The following is a 26,443-nucleotide window of genomic DNA, read 5'->3' on the forward strand; positions in this document are numbered from 1 at the left end:
TAAATTCCCTTGTGGATTGCAACAAATGCAGACTCCATCAAAGATAGAGATTTGAGAACAAAGCTAGTGCTATATAGGCTACTTGCAACGCTAAGAGATCTTGTGTAGCACACTGTTTGGTCCTTCAGGTTAAGTGACAAACTATTCTACCTGCTTCGCAGAAGGTGGGAGTGCTTCCCCCTGCAGGATGTGAGCTGGAACTGCAGTGGACGAGTGTGGAGGAAGCGTCTGTACTGCCAGATATGGAATGGAAGATTCTCACAGTACATCCTCCTGTGACTGAGGACAACCAATACAGTAAGGATGCAGGAACAGGGAGCTTCAGGCCAGGTGCTAGTCTCACTCTCTCTCACACACTGTTGGCTGTGCTTTACTCTGACTTATGCAGTAAGTTTGTCTTAAGTGGGACTAGGTTTGACTGTCTGGCGTAAGTACAGTTTGTAGGGGGACAGCCTGGCTTATGGGAATGGTGAGGGCTCCTGCATAGGTGAGGTGCATTCTTCATTAATTCATTTTGTGGTTGGTTTGTTTTCTTAAAAAATCTAACTAAAGAGTAATCTGAGCTTGGAGTAGAAATGGGGGATAGATTCATCACCTTGCCCTGAGTGTTAGGACAGCCCAAATAGAGTTAAATAGGATAAATGGAATGAAAGAGTTCAGCATTGGGTAGCCTGGATTCCTCATCCATAGTGTCACTGTAATGTTTGAGCTGCAGAGGAAAATGGGGAAGGACATTGCACTGATGGTCCCTCATAACGTAAGTTAAAGTCTTAAGGCAGGCACCCCCAAACTCCGGCCCTCCAAATGTTTTGGGACTACAGTTCCCATCATCCATGACCACTGGTCCTCTTAGCTAGGGATGATGGGAGTTGTAGTCCCAAAACATCTGGAGGGCCGAGTTTGGGGGTTCCTGTCTTAAGGCCTCCTTTTGCATTTGGAGGAGGTGCTAGGTGGAGGAGTGGGGTGCCTGTAAAACCCTGGGGTTGCAGGCTCACTCCCCCAGGGTAGTGAAGTTTGAAAAATGGCACTCAGCAGCAAACAGCTAACGTGTGGCTTTTTTTTTTGCAGCTGGCCAGGCATTTGAAGCCCTGTTGCTGACTCCTCAAGGGAACAAACGAGGAGAAGAAACATTTCCCCTTATTGTTTCTCCACATGGTAAGTCACCACAGCTCTTTTCTGCTGCCTGCCCTGACAGCTGGCCCCATCCTTCTTTGCTTCCTTCTCGTTGTTCTGTTAGGACCCTATCCAGGGTGATCATTTTACATTTTCCCCTATGAGAGCAGAAATCTTAAGACTCAATTCTGAAATGTAAAGAGGGCATTTCCAACCTATTGCCTATTTTCTTATTTCCTAAACATAAATTTCTCAGCTGCTGATTGTGAAGGAGGGTATATGACAGGTGACTTGACTTCTCTGAACTCTTTCCCCAAATTGGGAGATGTCCTTTAAAGCTGACATTCTGTTTCCAGGTGGGCCGCATGCTGTATTTGATGCTTGTTGGCGTCCTAAAATGGCAAGTCTCTGCCAGTTGGGTTTTGCTGTGCTCATGGGTGAGTGCCAGAAAACCCCTGTCTCCCACCCACCCACCCATCCATCCATGTACACTCCTTGCTGCCGCTCCTGAGGGCTTGGCGAGAGAGTCAGCACATGCATTTTACTGTGTGTCTAACAATTCGGTGTACAGCTGTGTATTGGCTGGGAGAAGGATGCCTTGCTGAAAAAGAATAGCCATTTGACTTCTTGAAGGATGTCCTCAGATTTTCAATTTCCTCTCAGCCCTCCCACCCCCACCCCCCACCTTGAGAGAGAAAATGCCATGAACAAGCCAATAAGTTATTTCCAGTTCTGCAGAGCTGGGTTAAACTTAGCCCTTTTCTGATTCATTCTTACTGCTTGAGAAATGACTCTGCTTGGGAAACACCTCAGCAAGTTTAGTATGCATTGTGACAAAAAGAGGGTGAGATTGTCTTGGTGTGTCCTAGCAGAAGTTGGGAAACGGAACAAGAAATTCACTGTCAAATGGCCCTGAAGGGGTTTTATGTGTGTGAGAAGACAATAGAGCCTCATTTGACCTAAAGCTAAGGGTTTGCAGAGGCAGAATTTTATGTACTCTGCAACCCAGGCTGTGGCTTGTAATTCAGTTTCTAGGCAGCACTTAAGCCAGTTTCCTGGTTCAAATATGGTGGCGAACTGTGATTTACCTGGAAATCAGGAAATCTGCTCTCAAGCCAGACATGTGCCAGGAGTAGAGAAACTTGTTTCCATTCCAACAAATCAGTTTATTGCAATGGCAACATTATGTCTAAACTGGACCAACATGACAACAATATCCAGTAACTGTGCCATAGGAAATTGAAAGCAGGATATTGTCTTGCATGTGGTTTGTAACAGTTTCATACTCAGACATAAGTGTTCCCTGCGCTGCATGTTCACTGTGCCAAGCACACCCCAGGGGAGCAGGAAACATCCCTTGAGGCCACAACCACTCACACTTTGCTTTGCCTTTTTCCTGGGCAGTGAATTACAGGGGTTCCCTGGGCTTTGGGCAAGCCAGCATCGAGTCTCTAATCTCCCGTGTGGGAGTGCAAGATGTGGAGGACACTAAGGTCAGCCCCTTTCCTTTCTTCCTCCATTCCCTGGGGTAAGGGCAAGCTTTGATGATAAAAAACACAAAGGATGATAATGGCACTGAGTATCAGTTTGCCCTGCTTATAATAGCAGGCAACCCATTTCCCCTTTAGCAGCTGGTGGGGCTGCATGGGTGGGGCTCTGTCGCTGTCCTGGCTTCCCAACACCATGGACTGCTACAGCTTACTGAAGGATGAGGGGTTAGGAGTTCAGCATGTAGTGGCAGGGTCATTGAATGGGCTCCCTGCACCATGCTATGGGGTGGGAAAGAGAGGTAATCACAAAGCCCACCTAAAATTATCTATAGGCTCTGCACACATGAAGATTGTTCCTTCTGTTCAGCCCCTTTCGCCCTTTCATCTCAGCAACTTGTGAAAGGTCATACCTGCCAGCTTGAATGATGGCATAGATCTCCTTGGTCAAGTGTGAGATATGTTTTTGAACAGCAGAACCCCTGGATCTTGAGCCCAGGTGCACTAATGGGACAGCTCCATGCAGAGATATCTGTACGCATCTCTCTGCCAGGCCAGCCTCCCTCAAGAAGCCACCCTCTGCCTTGTGCAATCAGTTGATGTTCACTGAGCTTTGGGGGATGAGGTCAGGTGGGGCCAGGGAGTCACATGCGAGAGTGGATATGATAGAGTACAGGCTCAGGATTGAGGGCTGCCTCAACCCCTGTTGGTTGAGCCTTTTTGGAAAGAGGCTTGCACCAGTCCCTGCAAACATACCTGACTTCCACTTATTTTGGCTCTGGCAGCTGGCAGTGAATTTGGCATTACGGACAGAACCTCTGGACCCAGATAGAATTGCTTTGCTGGGAGGGTCTCACGGTGGCTTTGTCTGCTGCCATTTGATTGCCCGATACCCAGAGATGTGCAAAGCCTGTGTAGTCAGAAGCCCTGTCATCAACATGGCCACTCTACTGGGGACCTCTGACATCCCTGACTGGTAAGGAACTTAACTTCTTCATTTTTTTCTGCCTTGCCCAAGCCATTTTCATTCACCCATCTCTCTGCCATGTCCCCTTCCTGTGTCAGTTTGAGCCAGTCTCCCTAATCCTCTCTCTTCAGGTTGCATTCACCCTCTCTTCTTCTCTGACCCCATTGCCATTGCCTTCTCTGACTCAGCAAGGCCACTTCTACAGCTATCTGAAAATAGTTTTCTGTTTGGCTCCTTGGTAGAGCTCAGGATTGAGGGCATGATGCTAACCGACTGCATCATTTCCATAGGAGGTATGCAGTGCTAGGTCTGCCATACTGCTTTGAGAGGATTCCTGCTGAGGAAGACCTGACTGCCATGCTGCTCTGCTCCCCTATAATTCATGCTGCAAAGGTAAGAGACAGCTAGTAGAACTGTTCATTGGATGTAGCACGTGTCCCTCGAGCAGGTGCCGTTTTTTGTTGGGTCGCCCCCCCCCAACCCACCCTTTGTGCCATATGTAGGGCTCTGTGTATTGCCCCAGTTTGGCACCAAAACTGTACTGTTGCTTAATCTGCCTTTGCAGCATAGAATTCAGCATCCTCCTGAGAACCCTTATGGCTGAAGACAGACTTGACTGTACGTGAAAAATGCTTCCTGATATTTGAGCAGTCAGAAGAAAAGCTAAATAGATTTCTGGTGTGTGTGCATAATCTCAATGTCCTTAATGGCAACAGGGATGCCCTTGACTATATCTATAAATAGCAGAAGCCAAATAGGCATCTAGGTTCCACTGGCTTCATTTGCATGGTCTGTATAGTTGCAGGGTTCTAATTGTTTTGGCACAGCATTTTTATTTTTTACTTTAGTGAAAAGGCAGATTTTGGTACTTGGCTCCAGGCGAGAAGCAGAGCCTTGTTTTTGTTGGTCATACACTCCTTCTCCTACAGGTGCACACACCATTATTGATGTATGTGGGTGCTAGGGACCGGCGAGTGTCTCCATACCAAGCTCTGGAATATTATCGTGTGCTGCGAGCCAGAGGTACCCCTGTGCGGTGAGTTCTCATCCTTTGCCTTCCACATATTTGGGTTAGCAATCTTCACACTTTTGCTTGAACGGAATCCCATGCCTGATAGCTGAGCTATTCTCTCTTCCAGAATGTATTAAACAATCAGTGTTTGTAGAACACAAGTCTCTCGCAAAACTAATCCAAATCTGAGAGCATGCATACTTTGAGGAGTGTGTGTGTTCCTTGTGCATTCCTTCTGTTCCCAAATCATGCCAGGACCCTTCTTCCAAGCTTTTCACATTGCATATGCATAACTGCTCTATTTTCTCCTCAGTGTTGTTCCTTATGTTTGACCAAGGTCTTCTCTTAAATATGGAGAGTGAACACACCAGGGAATTAAGTTTTCTCTATATTTGACTACAGTACACTTGGAATCACCGGCTTGGTGGAATACCACCCTCAGTCATTTCCACTTGATGTTCATGAAGCTTCTGAGCCCCTCCTCAGTTTGCTGCCCCATTCATCTGAGGTGGTGAGAATGATTACCTTCACTCCCTTCTGGAAAAGTACATGGAATTGAATAGGGAAGCTAGAAGAGTAATGCTTCTCACTTTCTCCTTCAGCTGTATATGCTTAGACTCAGGCTAGTACCTGAGCAGATGAATGGTAAGCAGAAGGAGAGGAAGGAAAGCAATGTGGGAATCTAGGAGGAGGACAGTGGAGCAAGCGGTGGCAGGTGGAGGGAGGAGGCAGAGAGGTGAAAATTGGGTGCTGCAGGAGTCAGTAGAGAAAGAGAATTAAGTGCAAGAGAGCAAAGGTACACACATGTTTTTGGATACTGTAAAATTGATCCTCTTGAAATGACATAATTTATTCTTAAGCATCACCAGCATCGTTGTGTATGTCTGCATTGACTGAACCATGAAAATACAATGCACAGATCATCCTGGGAATTCTAGAGGATCAGCTTTAATTCTACTGGATCTGACTTTCACCCAGACCCCATAGGAAAGCAAAGTCTCTCTTTGTGTGTCCACGCATCTGTTGTGAGGGGAAATGATTTGAGAAGGTGACAAAGAGAAAAGAACAACTGGAGGGGGTGGTGCTGATGGCATTCTCTCATAAATCCAAATGTTCCCAGAGGACCAAAAAGGCTGGTGACTCCTGAGCTATGCCATCCTTGCCTCCTTTTGCCCATTGTGTCCTGCCTAAATGAGATTTCTTATCAGGAGAAGCAGCAAGCTAACCAGTAGATGGTGCTGGTGCTTCAGTACAGTATCTCCCCTTTCAGTCAAAGGGGAGAAATTCCCTTTATGCAAGGTGTACTAAGTACACTATATTATTACTACTTTGATCAGTTTTCACTCAGTTAAGCAATTGTCCACACTTTGGATACTCCTTAAGATCATTTTTTGTATGTCTGTGTGGCATAGTTTCTTTTAAAATTGTAAAATCGGGGAAATGATGCAATATGTAACAAATCTAAAGTTGAACAACTCTGTATCTGGAAAGACTAGCTTTGGCATCTAACTTGCATTGCAAAAGAGGCTAAATGGACAGGTACAAGATAATCTGTTAGTGCTAGAAGCACATTATGGAAAACTTCAGCTATAAATAACTGTGGCTGGGTTGCAAAGCATCAGTACCAAAGGGAAGTAAGGATTGAACTAAGAGAAGATATGGAAGGATAAAAGAAAACATTTCAGAGTTACTTTTCTATATGGTAGCTGTGTGAAGACATTTTGACATAAATAACAATATAAGGCAGGGCGGAACTTGGATGAAACTACATTTTATAATCTGTTCTGCTTTTGCTAACCGATAAAAAAAGTCCATGTACAGCTAAAGGAATTTATTTCATATAGTGGAGTTGCCAGCCTAATGCCCACAGGAACCATGGTACCTGCAAAGGCTGTAATTGGTGCTTACAAGAAAGATCCCAAGACTCTGAGCTTTTCTTTTTGTTTTAATGAATGTCTCTAGCCCTCCTAGAAAGAAGTTATGGAGCAAACTGGGAGTGTACCCTTCTAAATGATTTCTGTAAATTGAGTGAGGCTGGCTTCTCCTGCCTGTCATTGTTTCTAATTATTGAAGTTAGAGCTGTGATTGATAAGTGAGTTGATTGAGCACCAGGCAGCAGGAATTGCTGGGGTTCTAAAGTTGCTGTGTCCCCCACCCTTTTAGTGTACCTTTCCTGCTCTGTTTTTCTAGGAGTCCTTTGAATGCTTGGAATCTCCACTATTTGCCCTGCTCTCTTTCCCTATCAACCAGGATGCATTTTTCCTGTGTTGATTTTGTCCAAGATCAGGTTATTTTCTGCAAATATTACTACACAGTAAGTGAAGCTAGGTGTTAAAGAAGCCCCTCCTCAAATAGCAAATGCAAAACATTGCAATGAACCTTAAGACATTTTTGTAGGTGCAGGAACTGTTGTCCAGGCACTTGTTTAGTATTAATTGTTTAGTTAGCTTAAAGTACAATGGTGTTCATGTCTTATTCAGAAGTATTTCTCCTTGTGTTTAATGGGGCTAACTCCCAGGTAAGTAGGTGCAGGATGGCAGCCTAGGTTTTGGTTTAGGGCTGGCATGGAATAAAACAGGGTTCTTGATCTGTAACTCCACACTGACTTCCCATGATAAATTTGAGGTATTCTGGGGGATGGGGGAGCAGCAATGGCTGTCCACACTATTTTTTGTGTTATGCATGTGACAGCACCCTCAGCACTCTCAAAATTCAATATGTGCTCAACTGGTCCAAAGAGGTTGGCAACCTCTGTCATATATGCTTATGTACTGCAAAATCATGGTATGCAAAATATAGGAGAAAGGCTCAGGTACCAAACAGGACTGAATGGGAATTGAAAATTTATTAATGGGCAGTGGCTCTGTGGGTTAAACCACTGAGCCTAGGGCTTGCTGATCAGAAGGTCAGCGGTTTGAATCCCTGTGGCGGGGTGAGCTCCCGTTGCTCGGTCCCAGCTCCTGCCAACCTAGCAGTTCGAAAGCACATCAAAGTGCAAGTAGATAAATAGGAACCGCTACAGCGGGAAGGTAAACGGCGTTTCCGTGTGCTGCTCTGGTTCGCCAGAAGTGGCTTTGTCATGCTGGCCACATGACCTGGAAACTATACGCCGGTTCCCTCGGCCAATAATGCGAGATGAGCGCGCAACCCCAGAGTCGGTCATGACTGGACCTAATGGTCAGGGGTCCCTTTACCTTTACCTTTAATGGGAAAGCTTACAAGTTATATAAGGGTTAATGAAGGGAAGGAAACAATTAAGAGACTTGTTCAGAACTGGGAAAAAAGATGTATGTTTTTTATTGGTATAATAAGGCACATACTTCAGGAACTTTACATTTTTTTTACTTGACATGCTGTAACAAGAAACAGTTAAAGGGCAAAATCAAAGTATGGATGTAGTGAAGGGCAAAATCAAAGTATGCATGTACTATATAGCGTGGAAGTGTTGCATAGTCTAGGTATGTTATTAAACTTGAAATGCATATGTGTTGCATTCCTACGTAAATTCCAAATGGCAGCTGCAGTACACAGCGGAAACCATACTGTAGTTCGTTTTCAGTTGCACTATTATGCCTACAAAGTAGGTTGCAAACTTTCAAATATTGTATGTTCTTTCTCAGACATAGCTGTTTAGAGGAAATCTTTTTTTAAAGACTGTGTTCCGTTTTATAGCAGAAGAGCTGAAGGGAAACAGAAGGGTGATGGAAAGGGTGACACAACGACCACCCTTGTTAATACAATCAGTTTCCTATATCCACAGGCATCAGAATGTAGTACATGGTCCACAGATAATATAACTGGTGTCTGAGGCCATCTATTGACATCTCATCCTGCAGAGCAATATGGTTCCTTCCTACAAAGACAAGTAGGTTGTGGAACACCCATGATTTAGCAGACCTATTTTCCCATGCCTAAGCTAGGCTGTAGGATCGCCTGGGGTAGCCAGAAGACAAAGCGATGTCTGAGCTTTGCCCCAAAGGGGCAGTTCAGACATCATTAGAATTGCTGACAGAAAGCCGCACAAACAAATGCCTTGTGCTTCTTCTACTTTTTTGTGCTTCAGATATAGTGTACAAAGGGGGAGCATCTATCAAGATGTAAAGGTTGTATGCTACATCCGAACTATGCATTTCTTCCCTTGTGTGGATTCCCTTCTGTCATAATTTTTTTTTATAAAAAATGCATCTATACTCTAGATCAGGCATCCCCAAACTTCGGCCCTCCAGATGTTTTGGACTACAATCCCCATGATTCCTGACCACTGGTCCTGTTAGCTAGGGATCATGGGAGTTGTAGGCCAAAACATCTGGAGGGCCGCAGTTTGGGGATGCCTGCTCTAGATAGATAGATAGATAGATAGATAGATAGATAGATAGATAGATAGATAGGTTTTTGCACATGTTTTCCAAACATAACATCCCCTCTTATACAGTATAACAAACCTTTGGCTATCACAGCCTAGGACTTATGTCAACCTCGACTAATAGTTTTCCAACTTTCTTTCTGATTTTGTTTTTTATTTTAATAGTTATCCAAATCCTAAATAAACTCCTTCTTAGTCCTTTTTCGCAATAACTCATATAATTCTGCTTACAAAACTTCTTGCAACCCTGCAAGCGATGTCAATTGATTACAATTGTCTTTCAAATATATCATAAATTTCTTCCAATCTTTCAGGAAAGTCTGGTCTTGCTGGTTCCGAATTTTCCCAGTTAATTTCACCAACTCGACATAGTCCATCAGTTTCATCTGCCACTCTTATTTTGTTGGTAGTTCTTCTTGCTTCCATCGCTGGGCTAATAGTATTCTTGCTGCAGTTGTTGCCTATACACACAATCTTTTATAATGCATGTAAATCTCTGTACATCATTTTCATTATATTTTCCTTTAAAGCACTGCAGGAAGTGAATTTATTCCCTCTTTCCATATTTTCTCCCCAATCTTCTAATTGTATATTATGACCAATATCTTTAGCCCAGTGTATCATAACTGATTTAACTTCTTCATCTTTCAAATGCCACTCCAGTAATAATTTAAACATTTGGGATAATATTTTAACTTTGTTATTTAACAGTTAATTCAAATCTCGATTTTGTATATCCAAATCCATTTTTCTTTTTATAATCTTTAAACATTTCGTTAATTTGACGATAATGCAACCAATCATTCACAAAACCTTCAACTCCCCCATAAGGTTTTAATTTTCATTGGTTATCCATCTCCTTCACTATTTGTTCATAGGTGGCCCAATTTTTACCAAAAGCAAAAAGTTAGTACTATCTAAAAGGTCCAGTCCCTGCTCAAGCATACTGATTATTCAGAATTGTGGACAACAGCAAAGGCTATCCCCAAGTATACAACATGCTTACATATATGTTGATAGGATCTTGTACAGTTGAATATGATGTAGAGTCACATGCGGGAGTATGCCACTGTTGCTGAAATGTGGTTGGAGCTCGATGGAACAGAAGTGTAGGCAGAGAAGGGGGGAGGGGTATTATAAGGGGGAGCAGCTGCTAGCAGCAGAAGGCAGATAAAAAGTTAAGGACACAGTAGGTGGGCATAGCATTTGCTAAAAAATTTATTTTTTAAAGTCCAAAGCAATACATAGAATTATCACGACTATACAAGCATTTCATCTGTTTCTTCTTTTCATATGTGTCAATTGCTGCAATGTCTGTATTACAAAAACAATTTGTTGGTATCCCTATAGTCAAAAACCTAAAGGTCCACAGTTGTGAGTTTGCATTAAACACAGTTTGAAAACAGTGACCCAGTGTTGTTACTTATGCATCATTTCAAAGATATAGAGTATTAGTTTGTTTAAAATGCCATGCTATGACAAAGTGATCGAGATTCACAGGGTAATTGAATCATTCAGTCAGCCAGTGCTAGCTGGATAAAGTTCTCTCTTAGGTGGATGAGCTATTGAGGGTCAGGTTAAATTTTAGGTTTGCTTGAAAGAAAGAAAGAAAGAAAGAAAGAAAGAAAGAAAGAAAGAAAGAAAGAAAGAAAGAAAGAAAGAAAGAGCTGGTACAGAGGGTGCTTGATTGGAACTGAAGCAAGGGAAGGAAGGGGGGCTTTAATGCTTTGTCCCCACCATGCTCCCTATTGGAATCAATTGGAGGGAAGACCCATTCGCCGAAATAGGAGTATTCCTTTCATTAGGAACAGCAAGCATTTGGAGTGATTCTGATTGGAAATGTGTGGAGCAAAGGACTGAAGCCCCCTTGTCACCATACAATAGTCACAGTCCAGCTTCCCCATGCCCTGCAGTGTCAGCTCTTTGCCTTTAAAAAAACAAAACAAAAAAAAGCAACCCAGGGCGAACTACATGACAATCATGATATTTAAGATACCTGTGATATTTTTAAAGGCTTTCTTCTTGAAAGAATCTGGGTAGCTGCCTGCTTGAGTTTGGGATTAACCAACACCAGGAGGATAGCCTGAGCAGGGGAGAACATCGCCATCACCACTGAACACACTATTGAACCAAATATCTGTTCTGAGTTTTTAAAGCTTCTAAAGATAATCAATAGTTGTGCCATGTAAAAAGCAACATAAATGATCAGGAGGGAGAGCACAGTCCCAGCTGCCTTGATATGAGCTTCTGTTTGGCGGCTCCTAAAACTGGCTCCTTTACCTGTCATCTTGCAGATATGTCTGCAGAGTGAGGCTACAACCGTGATGGAGCAAAGTAAAGTCACAAGAAGGGGACAGCTTGAACCAGTAATTGAAAAGAAGACACTGAAAGAACTGTCAGTTTCTACCCATAGGTATCCTTGAGTCATGTTTGTTACATTGGCTGTTGCGGTGTTCTGATATCGCACGGAAATATTACGAAATGCGTAGGCAGAAAAGAGCAAGGAGATGAATAGAGATCCCACAAGAAGCCAGGGCACCAGGCGTGATATCCTCAGCTTGCACCAAAGGAAGAGGGAGTGGGTGCCGTTCACTATCTTGATGCAATAGAAGACGCAGAGCCAGGCAAGGAGCCAATATCGGAAGAATATGACACAGGTTGCAAAGACATAAATCATTCGCATCAGTATGTGGTTGAACTCCAACTTTAAGTTGTAAATGATTGATGCTGGAGTCAACAGAACTGTGACACAGATATTGGACATCCCCATGGACAGAAGAAGTTGTTCCTTGGCAGCGAGGGTCCTGCATTTAGCCCATTCAACAGCCATCATTGCAATAATAAAGCCATTGGAGATGAACCCACAGAGGGCCATGTCGATTACAACCCCCAGAAAGGCAATGATTTGGGAAGAAGGCATATTTCCGGGTTCTTGCAGATTGCTGTATAGGTAGTCGTTTACCAGCCAGTTGTTGAGTTCAAATGAAGAGTGTGGTAGCAGATCAGCGGCATACTTTTTAAAGCATTGGGAACTATGCAAATGAACTGTGTATCAAACTACCAATTTCCATAATGCTTTTATCTGGGGTAGTGGTGTTGATACTAACTATATATAAGGGCTTCCTGTCACACAACTTTGTATGTATCAGCAGGGCCGTCTTAAACGCCCCTGCCGCTGTGGTGCGCGCTGGATCTCTCCGGCGCCCTCCCGCCCCGTTTCCCAGCGCGGTGGGCGGGTGGGCGCAGCGGCGGGCGGGCAGGCACAGCGCGATCTCTCCGGCGCCCTCCCGCCCCGTTTCCCAGCGCAGTGGGCGGGTGGGCGCAGCGCGGCTCCCACAGGCGAAGCTGCGCGACGGACCGGCGGATCGTCCGGCCAGCGGGCGGGCGCAGCTCGCGGCGCCTTTCTGGCGGGCCGGCACCATGGTGCCCTGCGCCACCGGGGGTCTACCTAGAGCCGGGCCTGTGTATCAGGAATGCTGCTCCAATTTGGTGTCTATGTGAATAAGAAAGTTAGCCATAGACAACTCCTTTTGTGGCCCAGATTTTACTGCTCACTTAAAGAATGGCAGGAGCTGGAAGTACTGCTGTTGAAACAAGGAATAAACCGCCTCTATAAAGCACATTTGGAAGATGTTAGCTGGCTTGCTTACCCTCGCTCCAAAGGGGCAGTTCAGACATCATTAGAATCGCTGACAGAAAGCCGCACAAATGCCATGTGCTTCTTCTACTTTTTTGTGCTTCAGATATAGTGTACAAAGGGGGAGCATTTATCAAGATGTAAAGGTTGTATGCTACATCCGAACTATGCATTTCTTCCCTTGTGTGATTTCCCTTCTGTCACAATTATTTTTTTTAATGCATCTATACTCATTCATAGACAGATAGGTTTTTATACATGTTTTCCAAACATAACATCCCATCTTATACAATATAACAAACCTTTGGCTATCACAGCCTAGGACTTATGTCAACCTTGACTAATAGTTTTCCAACTTTCTTTCTGATTTTGTTTTTTTATTTTAATAGTTATCCAAATCCTAAATAAACTCCTTCTTTGTCCTTTTTCGCAATAACTCATATAATTCTGTTTACAAAACTTCTTGCAACCCTGCAAGCGATGTCAATTGATTACAATTGTTTTTCAAATATATCATAAATTTCTTCCAATCTTTCAGGAAAGTCTGGTCTTGCTGGTTCTGAATTTTCCCAGTTAATTTCACCAACTCAACATAGTCCATCAGTTTCATCTGCCACTCTTATTTTGTTGGTAGTTCTTCTTGCTTCCATCGCTGGGCTAATAGTATTCTTGCTGCAGTTGTTGCATATAAACACAATCTTTTATCATGCTTGTAAATCTCTGCACATCATTTTCATTATATTTTCCTTTAAAGCACTGCAGGAAGTGAAATTTATTCCCTCTTTCCATATTTTCTCCCCAATCTTCTAATTGTATATTATGACCAATATCTTTAGCCCAGTGTATCATAACTGATTTAACTTCTTCATCTTTAAAATGCCACTCCAGTAATAATTTATACATTTTGGATAATACTTTAACTTTGTTATTTAACAGTTAATTCAAATCTCGATTTTGTATTTCCAAATCTATTTTTCTTTTTATAATCTTTAAACATTTCGTTAATTTGACGATAATGCAACCAATCATTCACAAAACCTTCAACTCCCCCATAAGGTTTTAATTTTCATTGGTTATCCATCTCCTTCACTATTTGCTCATAGGTGGCCCAATTTTTACCAAAAGCAAAAAGTTAGTACTATCTAAAAGTCCCTGCTCAAGCATACTGATTATTCAGAATTGTGGACAACAGCAAAGGCTATCCCCAAGTATACAACATGCTTACATATATGTTGATAGGATCTTGTACAGTTGAATATGATGTAGAGTCACATGCGGGAGTATGCCACTGTTGCTGAAATGTGGTTGGAGCTCGATGGAACAGAAGTGTAGGCAGAGAAGGGGGGAGGGGTATTATAAGGGGGAGCAGCTGCTAGCAGCAGAAGGCAGATAAAAAGTTAAGGACACAGTAGGTGGGCATAGCATTTGCTAAAAAATTTATTTTTTAAAGTCCAAAGCAATACATAGAATTATCACGACTATACAAGCATTTCATCTGTTTCTTCTTTTCATATGTGTCAATTGCTGCAATGTCTGTATTACAAAAACAATTTGTTGGTATCCTAATAGTCAAAAACCTAAAGGTCCATAGTTGTGAGTTTGCATTAAACACAGTTTGAAAACAGTGACCCAGTGTTGTTACTTATGCATCATTTCAAAGATGTAGAGTATTAGTTTGTTTAAAATGCCATGCTATGACAAAGTGATCGAGATTCACAGGGTAATTGAATCATTCAGTCAGCCAGTGCTAGCTGGATAAAGTTCTCTCTTAGGTGGATGAGCTATTGAGGGTCAGGTTAAATTTGAGGTTTGCTTGAAAGAAAGAAAGAAAGAAAGAAAGAAAGAAAGAAAGAAAGAAAGAAAGAAAGAAAGAAAGAAAGAAAGAAAGAGCTGGTACAGAGGGTGCTTGATTGGAACTGAAGCAAGGGAAGGAAGGGGGGCTTTAATGCTTTGTCCCCACCATGCTCTCTATTGGAATCAATTGGAGGGAAGCACCCATTCGCCGAAATAGGAGTATTCCTTTCATTAGGAACAGCAAGCTGATGAGTGATTCCGATTGGAAATGTGTGGAGCAAAGGACTGAAGCCACCTTGTCACCATACAATAGTCACAGTCCAGCTTCCCCATGCCCTGCAGTGTCAGCTCTTTGCCTTTAAAAAAACAAAAAACAAAAACAAAAAAGCAACCCAAGGCAAACTACATGACAATCATGATATTTAAGATACCTGTGATATTTTTAAAGGCTTTCTTCTTGAAAGAATCTGGGTAGCTGCCTGCTTGAGTTTGGGATTAACCAACACCAGGAGGATAGCCTGAGCAGGGGAGAACATCACCAGCACCACTGAACACACTATTGAACCAAATATCTGTTCTGAGTTTTTAAAGCTTCTAAAGATAATCAATAGATGTGCTATGTAAAAAGCAACATAAATGATCAGGAGGGAGAGCACAGTCCCAGCTGCCTTGATATGAGCTTCTGTTTGGCGGCTCCTAAAACTGGCTCCTTTACCTGTCATCTTGCAGATATGTCTGCAGAGTGAGGCTACAACCGTGATGGAGCAAAGTAAAGTCACAAGAAGGGGACAGCTTGAACCAGTAATTGAAAAGAAGACTTTGAAAGAACTGTCAGTTTCTACCCATAGGAATCCTTGAGTCATGTTTGTTACATTCGCTGTTGTGGTGTTCTGATGTCGCACAAAAATATTACGAAATGCGTAGGCAGAAAAGAGCGAAGAGATGACTAGAGATCCCACAAGAAGCCAGGGCACCAGGCGTGATATCCTCAGCTTGCACCAAAGGAAGAGGGAGTGGGTGCTGTTCACTATCTTGATGCAATAGAAGACGCAGAGCCAGGCAAGGAGCCAATATCGGAAGAATATGACACAGGTTGCAAAGACATAAATCATTCGCATCATTATGCGGTTGAACTCCAACTTTAAGTAGTAAATGATTGATGCTGGAGTCAACAGAACTGTGACACAGATATTGGACATCCCCATGGACAGAAGAAGTTGTTCCTTAGCAGTGAGGGTCCTGCATTTAGCCCATTCAACAACCATCACTGCAATTATAAAGCCATTGGAGATGAACCCACAGAGGGCCATGTCGATTACAACCACCAGAAAGGCAATGATTTGGGAAGAAGGCATATTTCCGGATTCTTGCAGATTGCTGTATAGGTAGTCGTTTACCAGCCAGTTGTTGAGTTCAAATGAAGAGTGTGGTAGCAGATCAGCGGCATACTTTTTAAAGCATTGGGAACTATGCAAATGAACTGTGTATCAAACTACCAATTTCCATAATGCTTTTATCTGGGGTAGTGGTGTTGATACTAACTATATATAAGGGCTTCCTGTCACACAACTTTGTATGTATCAGCAGGGCCGTCTTAAACGCCCCTGCCGCTGTGGTGCGCGCTGGATCTCTCCGGCGCCCTCCCGCCCCGTTTCCCAGCGCGGTGGGCGGGTGGGCGCAGCGGCGGGCGGGCAGGCACAGCGCGATCTCTCCGGCGCCCTCCCGCCCCGTTTCCCAGCGCAGTGGGCGGGTGGGCGCAGCGCGGCTCCCACAGGCGAAGCTGCGCGACGGACCGGCGGATCGTCCGGCCAGCGGGCGGGCGCAGCTCGCGGCGCCTTTCTGGCGGGCCGGCACCATGGTGCCCTGCGCCACCGGGGGTCTACCTAGAGCCGGGCCTGTGTATCAGGAATGCTGCTCCAATTTGGTGTCTATGTGAATAAGAAAGTTAGCCATAGACAACTCCTTTTGTGGCCCAGATTTTACTGCTCACTTAAAGAATGGCAGGAGCTGGAAGTACTGCTGTTGAAACAAGGAATAAACCGCCTCTATAAAGCACATTTGGAAGATGTTAGCTGGCTTGCTTACCCTCAGCTCCCCCTCACTTTGGTTTCCAGGAACTTCACAGCCAATTCTTATATTTGCTCCCAGATCATCAGCAAATTCTCATGCCCCAAACCAAAAACTTGTACAGCCCTTGTCAGTGCAGTTTACCTTCCTAGTTCCTAGCTGCTCACCTCCTCACATGCTCCCCAAAAACATGGTTTCTTCTTCATGAAAAGATGCACAATGGACGAGACAAGCTAGAAACCAGCATGGGGCAGTCATAGTAGCAGAGTTAGCTCAGAGGCCTGTGTTAAAACACTAGTTTACTTTCTTAAGCTTTACCAGGAACATTTCTACTTATTTGGAGTAGTGTATAGTTGAACTACGGAAGCATATATTTTGGTGGCCAGTTCTCAGCTGACTTACTGAATATGCTGAATGCCTATTGATGCTTAATTCAACCTCAACCCTGCACTGTCCAATTGTGGACGACTCTTGGGTTCCGGTGCTCATCTCACTTTATTGGCCAAGAGAGCTGGTGTTTGTCCGCAGACAGCTTCCAGGTCGTGTGGCCAGCATGACAAAGCCGCTTCTGGCGAACCAGAGCAGCGCACAGAAATGCCGTTTACCTTCCCACTGTAGCGGTACCTATTTATCTACTTGCACTTTGACGTGCTTTCGAACTGCTAGGTTGGCAGGAGCTGGGACCAAGCAACGGGAGCTCACCCCGTCACAGGGATTCGAACCACTGACCTTCTGATTGGCAAGCCCTAGGCTCTGTGGTTTAGACCACAGCGCCACCCGCCACCCATAGGACACACAAAATGTGAAACAAGCTTTTCATACTGTCAAATGCTTTCATTTCTTCTTTTTAGTTTTTCCCCAAAGGACCTCAATACTTGTCATCTTGAGTAAAGAAATTTACAGTGCTCAAGGATGATGTTCATGCCAAGATCTTATACTGAGTCAACAGACACAGTCCAACTCAATTTATTTATTTTCAATTTTTATCACCCACCATTCATTGAATATGTCTACTTGAAAGTTAATCCTATTATGTTATATGAGCTTATTCTTAGGTAAGCGTACATAGAAATCTAGGTAACTGATGTGTTTATCTTTCAGATTATGATAGGCTTTTTTTTATTCTTTTGTGCCGGAAGGAGAAACCCATAGCCTTCAGATGTTCCTGAGTTACAGATCCCATCAACTATCATTGTTCAGGGGTGATGGGAGCTGTAATTCAGCAATACCTGGAGGTTCACCACACCTGCTTAAAAAGCACTTATGTTTGTTTACAACTATTTACCGAAAGTGAAATGTAAATATGGGTCCCTGACAAAGCACAGTGGTAACTATATCCATTCCTTATTTGCATTCCTGTAATTGCCGCTAAGGATTAAGTAGACTTAAGGTGACAGCAGATCATCTATTAACTATGAAAATATTGTTAGGGAAATGTAATGGATATAATATCCCTATTTACGCTGGATTCATCTATTTCGAAAAGAGAGAGCCTTCGATACAGTCAAAACCTGGGCTGTACAATGAGTGATACAAAACTGCAGAATTGACAGCTATTGCATGAAAATAGCAAATAAGGCAACAGCAACATATCATCTCCATGTAAAGACCCACCCCAATACCTTTAAGAAGTTAGCTTTATCACCTAAACTACACTCACCTAAGCTATTTACATTCACCTCGGAAGGTGTGTTAAAAGCTGGAGTGGTAAAAAAAGGGGGGAATCTGTGTTAAGATATTTAAATTTTCTATGATATGCAGGTGTTTTGCTTGTAATAATGAAAAGTCTACAAGAACTCCAAGAAATGCTGGAATAACTGAACGAAGAATCAAATGAAAAATAAAAATATTTCTTTAGACTCAAAAGCTAAAGTGTTCAGTATGTGCATATTAGCTGTGATGTGTTATGAAGAACTGGACACACAAAGAAACATGGACAACATGCCATGGGACTCACGATGTTAGGAGGGCAAAACAAAGACTGAAAGTTGTGGTTGTAATGGAAAAGGCTGTGAAGCTAAAGCGGACTAGTCATGTGGCCAGAGACGATTCAGGCCAATGGAATAAAGCAGTGTTAGTATGGTGACCCTACAGTTTTGAAAGACCACCTATGTGATGGGTAAACAGTCCAAAACTAACAGCAGAGCTTATTTGGATGCAGGAAGCAAACAACAGAATCATAGAATCATAGAATCATAGAGTTGGAAGAGACCACAAGGGCCATCCAGTCCAACCCCCTGCCAAGCAGGAAACACCATCAAAGCATTCTTGACATATGGCTGTCAAGCCTCTGCTTAAAGACCTCCAAAGAAGGAGACTCCACCACACTCCTTGGTAGCAAATTCCACTGCCAAACAGCTCTTACTGTCAGGAAGTTCTTCCTAATGTTTAGGTGGAATCTTCTTTCTTGAAGTTTGAATCCATTGCTCCGTATCCGCTTCTCTGGAGCAGCAGAAAACAATCTTTCTCCCTCCTCTATATGACATCCTTTCATATATTTAAACATGGCTATCATATCACCCCTTAACCTTCTCTTCTCCAGGCTAAACATACCCAGCTCCCTAAGCCGTTCCTCATAAGGCATCGTTTCCAGGCCTTTGACCATTTTGGTTGCCCTCTTCTGGACACGTTCCAGCTTGTCAGTATCCTTCTTGAACTGTGGTGCCCAGAACTGGACACAGTACTCCAGGTGAGGTCTGACCAGAGCAGAATACAGTGGTACTATTACTTCCCTAGATCTAGATGCTATACTCCTATTGATGCAGCCCAGAATTGCATTGGCTTTTTTAGCTGCTGCATCACACTGCTGACTCATGTCAAGTCTGTGGTCTACCAAGACTCCTAGGTCCTTTTCACATGTACTGCTCTCAAGTCGGGTGTCACCCATCCTGTATTTGTGCCTTTCGTTTTTTTGCCCAAGTGTAGTACCTTACATTTCTCCTTGTTAAAATTCATCTTGTTTGCTTTGGCCCAGTTGTCTAATCTGTTAAGGTCATTTTGAAGTGTGATCCTGTCCTCTGGGGTATTTGCCACCCCTCCCAATTTGGTGTCGTCTGCAAACTTGTTCAGGATGCCCTCAAGCCCATCATCCAAGTCATTGATGAGGATTGAGAATAAGACTGGGCCCAAGACAGAACCCTGTGGCACCCCACTAGTCACTACTCTCCAGGATGAGAAAGTGATAGAGGGATCTTGAAGAGGGTTATATCCAAAGATGGGTGTGAAATGCTGTAGAAGAAGAAAGAAATATGGCAGCATCTTTATTTAGATGCCTGAAAAGTCTAATTCTTGCATTACCTCTGTGCTTCAGTTGTCCCTTGGGATTTGGATAATAACTTTCATACAAGGTATGAAAGAACGTTGAAGAAAGAATGTGTGATTCGAGTACACAGAAAATGCAATTTTACACAACGTTGAGGGAGAGACATTTGGTGTACAATGAAGGAGAAACAATATGCAAAGAACTGATCATATAGAAACATCAGAGCAGGGGGGAAAAACCCCGTGTGCATGTTTACTCAGAAGCAAGCCCTACTCTGGTCATTTTCTTCTGGGTAAGCAGGCATAGGATTGGGCATTGTTCACTTATCTTGATACAACAGAAGATGCAGAGCTAGGCAGAGCCAAAATGGGGAGAATATGACAAAGGTAAATAGAAAATGCTGTGAATTCTCCAAGTAGTTCCTAAACACTCTATATAGTAATTAAGGAAAATTGCAGTCAGTAAAACTGTCTTACAGATATTGGACATAGTTTGGAACAGAAGATGTTACTAGTAGTGAGGCTCCCACGTTTAGCCCATTCAGTGATTATAACTATAAAGGCATTGCAAATGAGCCCGCAAAGGACCAAGTCAGCTGCAGTTACCCAAAAGCCAACGTTACAGACATTGCCCAAGGAAATACATGAGTTGAACCCTCTTCTTTTCAGTCACTGGTTCTGGCTGTTCCTTTCATGAATCCCCCCCCCAAGCTAAGCACTAGTGGTCAAAGGCCTGGAAATGATGCCTTATGAGGAACGGCTTAGGGAGCTGGGTATGTTTAGCCTGGAGAAGAGAAGATTAAGGGGTGATATGATAGCCATGTTCAAATATAGAAAAGGATGTCATATGGAAGAGGGTGAAAGGTTGTTTTCTGCTGCTCCAGAGAAGCAGACACAGAGCAGTGGATTCAAACTACAAGAAGATTCCACCTAAATGTTAGGAAGAACTTCCTGGCAGTAAGAGCTGTTCGACAGTGGAATTTGCTGCCAAGGAGTGTGGTGGAGTCTCCTTCTTTGGAGGTCTTTAAGCGGAGGCTTGACAGCCATCTGTCAGGAATGCTTTGATGGTGTTTCCTGCTTGGCAGGGGGTTGGACTGGATGGCCCTTGTGGTCTCTTCCAACTCTATGATTCTATTAGTCCTGTTGGTTAAGTGTCATGTCACAGGGAAGAGGCTCAGCTGTGAGGACATCACCATCCCAGAAATCTCATCCTCACGAGGTGTTTTTGTCCTTGCTGAAAATAGGGATGAAGCTTTCATGAAATGCAAGGAGGCACTTGGTTATGCTCCTTGGCTGAGAAACATCCAGGCCCCAGACGATAATCAGTAGCAGTAGTATTATAAGCATTGTTTGCATTAGACGTGACGCTAGGTTTTTAGAAGATCAGCCAGAACAACAAGCTACTGCCTCTGGTTGAGAACTGTTGAAACCAGGAGTGGCTTACACCATAGAGGTTTTTCCTGACTCCACAGGGACAACCTCATTCCTCAGAACAAGTTCCAGCTGAACTGAGGTACTTGGTAAGAATAAACTTAGAGTTGTAGAGTTGGAAGGGACCCAGAGGGTTGTTTAATCCAACCCCCTGCAATGCAGGATTGATTGCTGCTTTAATTGATACGTTTATCTGTCAAATTATGATAAGTTTTTCTTCCATCAGTATCTTTAAAGGCATAAATTTGTTTGCAGCTGTTTACCGAAAGGAAAATGCAAAGATGTGTGCCAGAGATAGCAGAGTGGGAAATCTATCCCTTCTGTATTTGCATCCCTTGTGATTGCTGGTGATGATTAAGCAGGCTTGAGGCAGTGCCTTTGTTTAGATTTATGAAACTTCTAATTCTTTCATTACCTCTCTGCTTCAGTTGCCCATTGGGATGTAGATAACAACAGAACAGAAGGAAATGCAGGCAATTAATTTGACCAATGTGGTTCTACATGTCCATACTTTAGTTTCCAGACCCCTGATCATCTTGGCTGCCCTCCTCTGCACACCTTCCAGCTTGTCAAGATCCTTCTTAAATTGTGGTGCCCAGAACTGGAAACAATACTCCAGGTGTGATCTGACCAAGTCATAATAGAGTGGTACTATTGACTTCCCTTGATCTGAACACCATACTTCTGTTGGTGCAGCCTGTTGTCTAGAAGACAAATGGTCTTCTAGACCAGGCATGTCCAACAGGTAGATCGTGATCTACTGGTAGATCACTGGATGTCTGTGGTAGATCACTGGTAGATCATTGGCTCCCCCAAAGAAGCTGAACAACTGTGGCTCCCCTAAAAAAAGCTCAACATTTTACCTCCTCCTGGAAAGAAGGGCCTCCCTCCTTCCTAAAAAATGCTCTTTGACCTGAACCCCAAAATGGGGGGTAGATCACTGCCACTTTTTAAACTCTGTGAGTAGATCACAGTCTCTTGGGAGTTGGCCACCCCTGTTCTAGACCATTAGCTTTTTTGCTGCTGCATCACACTGTTGACTCATGCTACACTTGTGGTCTACTAAGACCCCTAGATCCTTTTCACATGTACTATTGGCAAGCCAGGTGTTCCTCATCTTATATTTGTGCAGCTGGTATTTCTGCCTAATTGCAGAACCTTATATTTGTCCCTACCGAAATTCATTGTGTTAGTTTGAGCCCAGTTCTTCAATGAGTTAAGGTCATACTGAACCCCAATTCTGCCTTTTGTGGCATTAGCTATCCCTCCCAGCTTGGTGTCATCTGTAAATTTGATGAGCATCCCCTCAATTCCTTCATCCAAATCTTTTATAAAGACATTGAACAACAGCAGACTTAGGACAGAACCCTGTGGCACCCCACTTCTCCTTTTTTGAATGATGAGGAACCATTAGTGAGCATTCTGGGTTCAGTCAGTCAACCAGCTACAAAGGCCTGAGACCTGCGGGTATAGGGTGGTATATAAATCCAATAAACAAAATAAAAATAAAAATCAACCCAACAGTTACCTCGTCCAGCCCATTGCTTCTATACAAGAAATAATAACCAATAATAGCATAACCAATGCAATTCATCAATGCAATTATCTATGCTAAATATGGAGATGTGTGATAGTAATGTGTTTGGGTTTGATTCAACTATTTTTCAGAAGCAGGACTAATTTGCATGGTTTACCTTGGAAAAAATGTTGGGTGATATTTCATAGTACATTTGGTTTGTCAGGAGACAGATCAACCCTAATGGTAGTCACACTGGTAGTCACCAGTTGGTGCCTTGGGTATAACAGGAAGGAGCTCACTGTTAGGGTTGAACAGAAGTGTTAGGGTTGTACCGCTTAGGAACATTTAATAGTAGGCAAAGTGGTCTAAACCACTGAGCCTCTTGGGCTTGCCAATCAGAAGGTCGGTGCTTCGAATCCCCGCGACAGGGTGAGCTGCGGTTGTTCGGTCCCAGCTCCTGCCAACCTAGCAGTTCGAAAGCACGCCAAAAGTGCATGTAGATTAATAGGTACTGCTCCAGCGGAAAGGTAAACAGCGTTTCCGTGTGCTTCTCTGGTTCACCAGAAGCGGCTTCTTCATGTTGGCCACATGACCCAGAAAAACTGTCTGCAGACAAATGCCAGCTCCCTCGGCCTGTAAAGCGAGGTGAGCGCTGCAACCCCAGAGTTGTTCGCGATTGGACTTAACGGTCAGGGGTCCCTTTACCTTTACCTAAAATTAAGGGAAAGCTTCTGTACTTAAGTAAGGATTAATTTAGAGAAGGAAGGGAAGAGTCAAAGAAAACATTCAAAGTTATGTTTTCATATGGTATGTGTGTAATGAGGCAAAGAGGTTTTGGTCATCGGTAATAGAATATAACAGACAAAAATGACACTGCGGCAATTTAGACTTTAGAATCCATTATATTTATACTAACTTGTACAAATGAGTCCATGGTCTTAATGCCATGTATCATTGTAGCTGCAAGATTGTGTTAATGCAGAATAGGTAGGGAAAGGTTCGTGGCAAAGTGGGCGACATAAATGTAGGAATATGCTGTAATGGGAAGCTTAGGCATTGCATAAGGGTGAAAGGAGGAGACAAAAAAATTAACAGGTTTGTTCAGCATTGGAAAACATTTCTCGATTAGTAGCACAATAAGGCCAAAAAAAACCCTCACGCCTTCTAGTTTTTCCTCGTGAATTTAAGGCTATGTTTTTGGAAGCATCTGTATAGCTGCCTGCTTGAGCTTGGGATTAGCCAACAGCAGGATGGCACCCTGTGCTGGGGAGTACATTAGGATCACTGCTAGACACACTGAATAAACAGAGGTGATTCTTTCAATATTTTCAAGTACAATTATGGAATGTGCCACGTAAAAAGAAATGTAAAGGATCAGGAGGGAGAGCACTGTCCTGGCTGCCCTGATATGAGCTTTTGTTTGGAGGCTTCGAAGACTGGCTCCTTTACCTGTCATCTTGCAGACATGTGTGCAGAGTGAGGCTACAATCACAATGGAGCACAATAAAACCACAAGAAGGGGACAGCCAGTAGCAGTAATTAAAAAAAAGGCTTGCAGAGAATGGGGAGGTTGGGTTGCTTTCTTCCCTTGAGTCACATTTGAAGTGTTGGTTGCTATGTTGCTTTGGAGCTGAAAAGAAATATGTGGGATTGTAATCAAGGAAACAAAAAACGAAAAGACTTGGGATCCCACAAGAAGCCAGGGCAGCAGCTGCGATATCCTCAGCTTGCACCAAAGGAAGAAGGTGTGGGTGCTGTTCACTATCTTGATGCAATAGAACACGCAGAGCCAGGCAGTGAAACAAAACCGTGTGTATGAGACAAAGGTTGCAAAGAAGTAGAATGTTTGAAACACTAAGCCGTTGCTTGAGTTGGTTATGAAGAAATTAGTAATGACTGCAATCTCACAGGCAGTGGCAAAGATATTGGACGTACCCAGAGAGAGAAGTAGTTGTTCACAAGTTGCAAGACTCTTGCATTGAGCCCATTCAGTGACCATCACTGCAACTATAAAACCGTTGGAGATGAGCCCACCTAGAACCCAGTCAATTGCGGCCACCAGAAACGCAATGATTTTGGAAGAAAGCATATTTCCAGATTCTTGCAGACTGCTGTACGGGTGCACTGATCAAAGTTCTTGAGTTCATGCAGCGCGTAAGTGTGATGGCAACAGATCAGCAGCATACTTTTTAATCCATTGGGAACTATGCAAATGAACTCAGCATCAAACTATGTAAATCAATGTGCTCACGTACTACCAAGTTCCACAAGGCTCTTATTTGGGATAGTGGTGTTGATACAGACTGTATAGAAGGGCTTCTTGTCGCACAACCTTTTGTGAATCAGGGATGTTGCTCCATTTTGGGAGTTATATGAATAAGAAAGATTGCCACTGGCATCCACTGCAGTGGCCCAGATTTTTCTCTGCAGGGAAAAAGTGTTAGGAGTTGGGGAAAGGGCCCATGAAGCAAGGAAGGAACATCAAGAAATGGCATTGTCGTGCTTACACTCAGACCCTCTTAGTTTTGGTTCTCATGGCTTTTTAGCCTATTATCCCACTTCATTAAAAATATTATTTCCACCACAGGAAGCTATCTCGTGCCCCAAGCTTAAAAGCTTCATAACATCTTCCCCAGTGCAGTTTACTGTTTTTTGGTGGCTGCTTATTTCTCTGACCCCAATCCAGTTGTTGACATCCATCTGTCGTTTTTCTTCTCAATGAACAGATACACAATTCAATGACGCAGTATCAGACTTCAACAAGTGACAGCAATGGAGTTAGCTCAGAGATCATTTTTCCAAAGCACATGCTGCAATTGCTGCTCTGCTTAAATCAGCTCCAGCTCTGCACTGACACACAGTATACTCATAATGTAGAGCCAGTTTTTAATACTGTCAAATGCTTCTGTTTCTTCTGTTTAGTGTAGCCAAAAGACTTCATTGCCATTCAAAATAATGTTTTTGAATGTACTCAAGGTTGTTGTTGCCATGCTAAACTTCTGAACTTTTAAAGTATATATATATGCATTAAGGGACATAAACAGCCCAAGCTAATCATCCCTGAAATTTAATCATACTATATTCAATGGGCTTACTCTATGCACAGTGTGCATATGATTACAGCCTTAAATGATAGGTTTATCTGTCAAATAATTATAGGTTTCTGTTTCCTTAGTGTCTTAAAAGCACACAGATTTGTTTGTTGCTGTTTTCCAGGATGGAAAAAAGATTTAGTGTCTTTTACTAAGTCTAGTGGTAACTATTTCTCTTTTCTTGCATCACTATAATTGCAGCTGAGGATCAAATAGGCATAGGACAGAATCTTTTATTAGAGTCATGAAACATCTAATTCTTGCATTGCTTCTGTGCTTCATTTGGGATGTGGATAACAACCTACCTAAAGGGTGGGCAGGGGAGCAAAAAATGCAAACTAGCATGTAATAAATGTGTTGTGCTTAGAACACACAGGAAATGCAATAGCACCATGTCGTGAGACCTCCTTGTACATAAATCGAACTATTCAAAGTAGATAAGAGCACAGTATGATCAGAAATGTCTGACTCCATTAAATAACAACCAACCACATGTTCCTACGAGTCAACAGAGAGCACATAAAAGTGATAGCCTACCCATTCTTACCATCTGCAGCATGCTGAGTCTGTTTCTTTCCACATGAAGGCTCCATTTAGCTATTCTGATGAATAGAAGGATAGACCTGTCCTTCATGGTACATCTAATCCTCTCCTAAAATCCAGGGGGAACAGCAGGTGGCTTTGAGGATGGAGCAGGTCA

At 43.1% G+C, this 26,443-nt stretch overlaps 3 protein-coding genes across 14 annotated transcripts in view; 1 reads left to right on the plus strand and 2 right to left on the minus strand.

Annotated features, from left to right (window-relative positions):
- Positions 1 to 26,443, plus strand: part of LOC118080574 (acylamino-acid-releasing enzyme) — a 48,280-nt gene that overhangs the window by 19,567 nt on the left and 2,270 nt on the right. For 3 of the 12 annotated variants that reach the window (XM_035106005.3, XM_035106010.3, XM_088662155.1), the window contains 7 exons: positions 162 to 330; positions 1,069 to 1,155; positions 1,470 to 1,550; positions 2,518 to 2,606; positions 3,386 to 3,576; positions 3,858 to 3,960; positions 4,497 to 4,603. In XM_035106005.3, the coding sequence (XP_034961896.1) occupies positions 162 to 330; positions 1,069 to 1,155; positions 1,470 to 1,550; positions 2,518 to 2,606; positions 3,386 to 3,576; positions 3,858 to 3,960; positions 4,497 to 4,603 (827 nt within the window). Of the gene's footprint in view, positions 1 to 161; positions 331 to 1,068; positions 1,156 to 1,469; positions 1,551 to 2,517; positions 2,607 to 3,385; positions 3,577 to 3,857; positions 3,961 to 4,496; positions 4,604 to 11,236; positions 11,361 to 26,443 lie in introns of those variants that run through there. The other 9 variants (XM_088662158.1, XM_088662156.1, XM_035106006.3 and 6 more) reach the window with 7 other exon arrangements.
- LOC148686908 (taste receptor type 2 member 1-like) lies at positions 14,524 to 18,297 on the minus strand. Its single transcript, XM_088662165.1, has one exon. It carries the CDS (start codon positions 15,726 to 15,728, stop codon positions 14,796 to 14,798), a length of 933 nt encoding a protein of 310 aa, XP_088518291.1. The 5' UTR covers positions 15,729 to 18,297; the 3' UTR covers positions 14,524 to 14,795.
- Positions 23,841 to 24,856, minus strand: LOC118080576 (taste receptor type 2 member 40-like). Its single transcript, XM_035106016.2, has one exon. It carries the CDS (start codon positions 24,738 to 24,740, stop codon positions 23,841 to 23,843), a length of 900 nt encoding a protein of 299 aa, XP_034961907.1. The 5' UTR covers positions 24,741 to 24,856.

The sequence above is a fragment of the Zootoca vivipara genome, chromosome 2 (assembly GCF_965207765.1).
Source record: "Zootoca vivipara chromosome 2, rZooViv2.hap1.1, whole genome shotgun sequence".
NCBI lineage: Eukaryota > Metazoa > Chordata > Lepidosauria > Squamata > Lacertidae > Zootoca > Zootoca vivipara.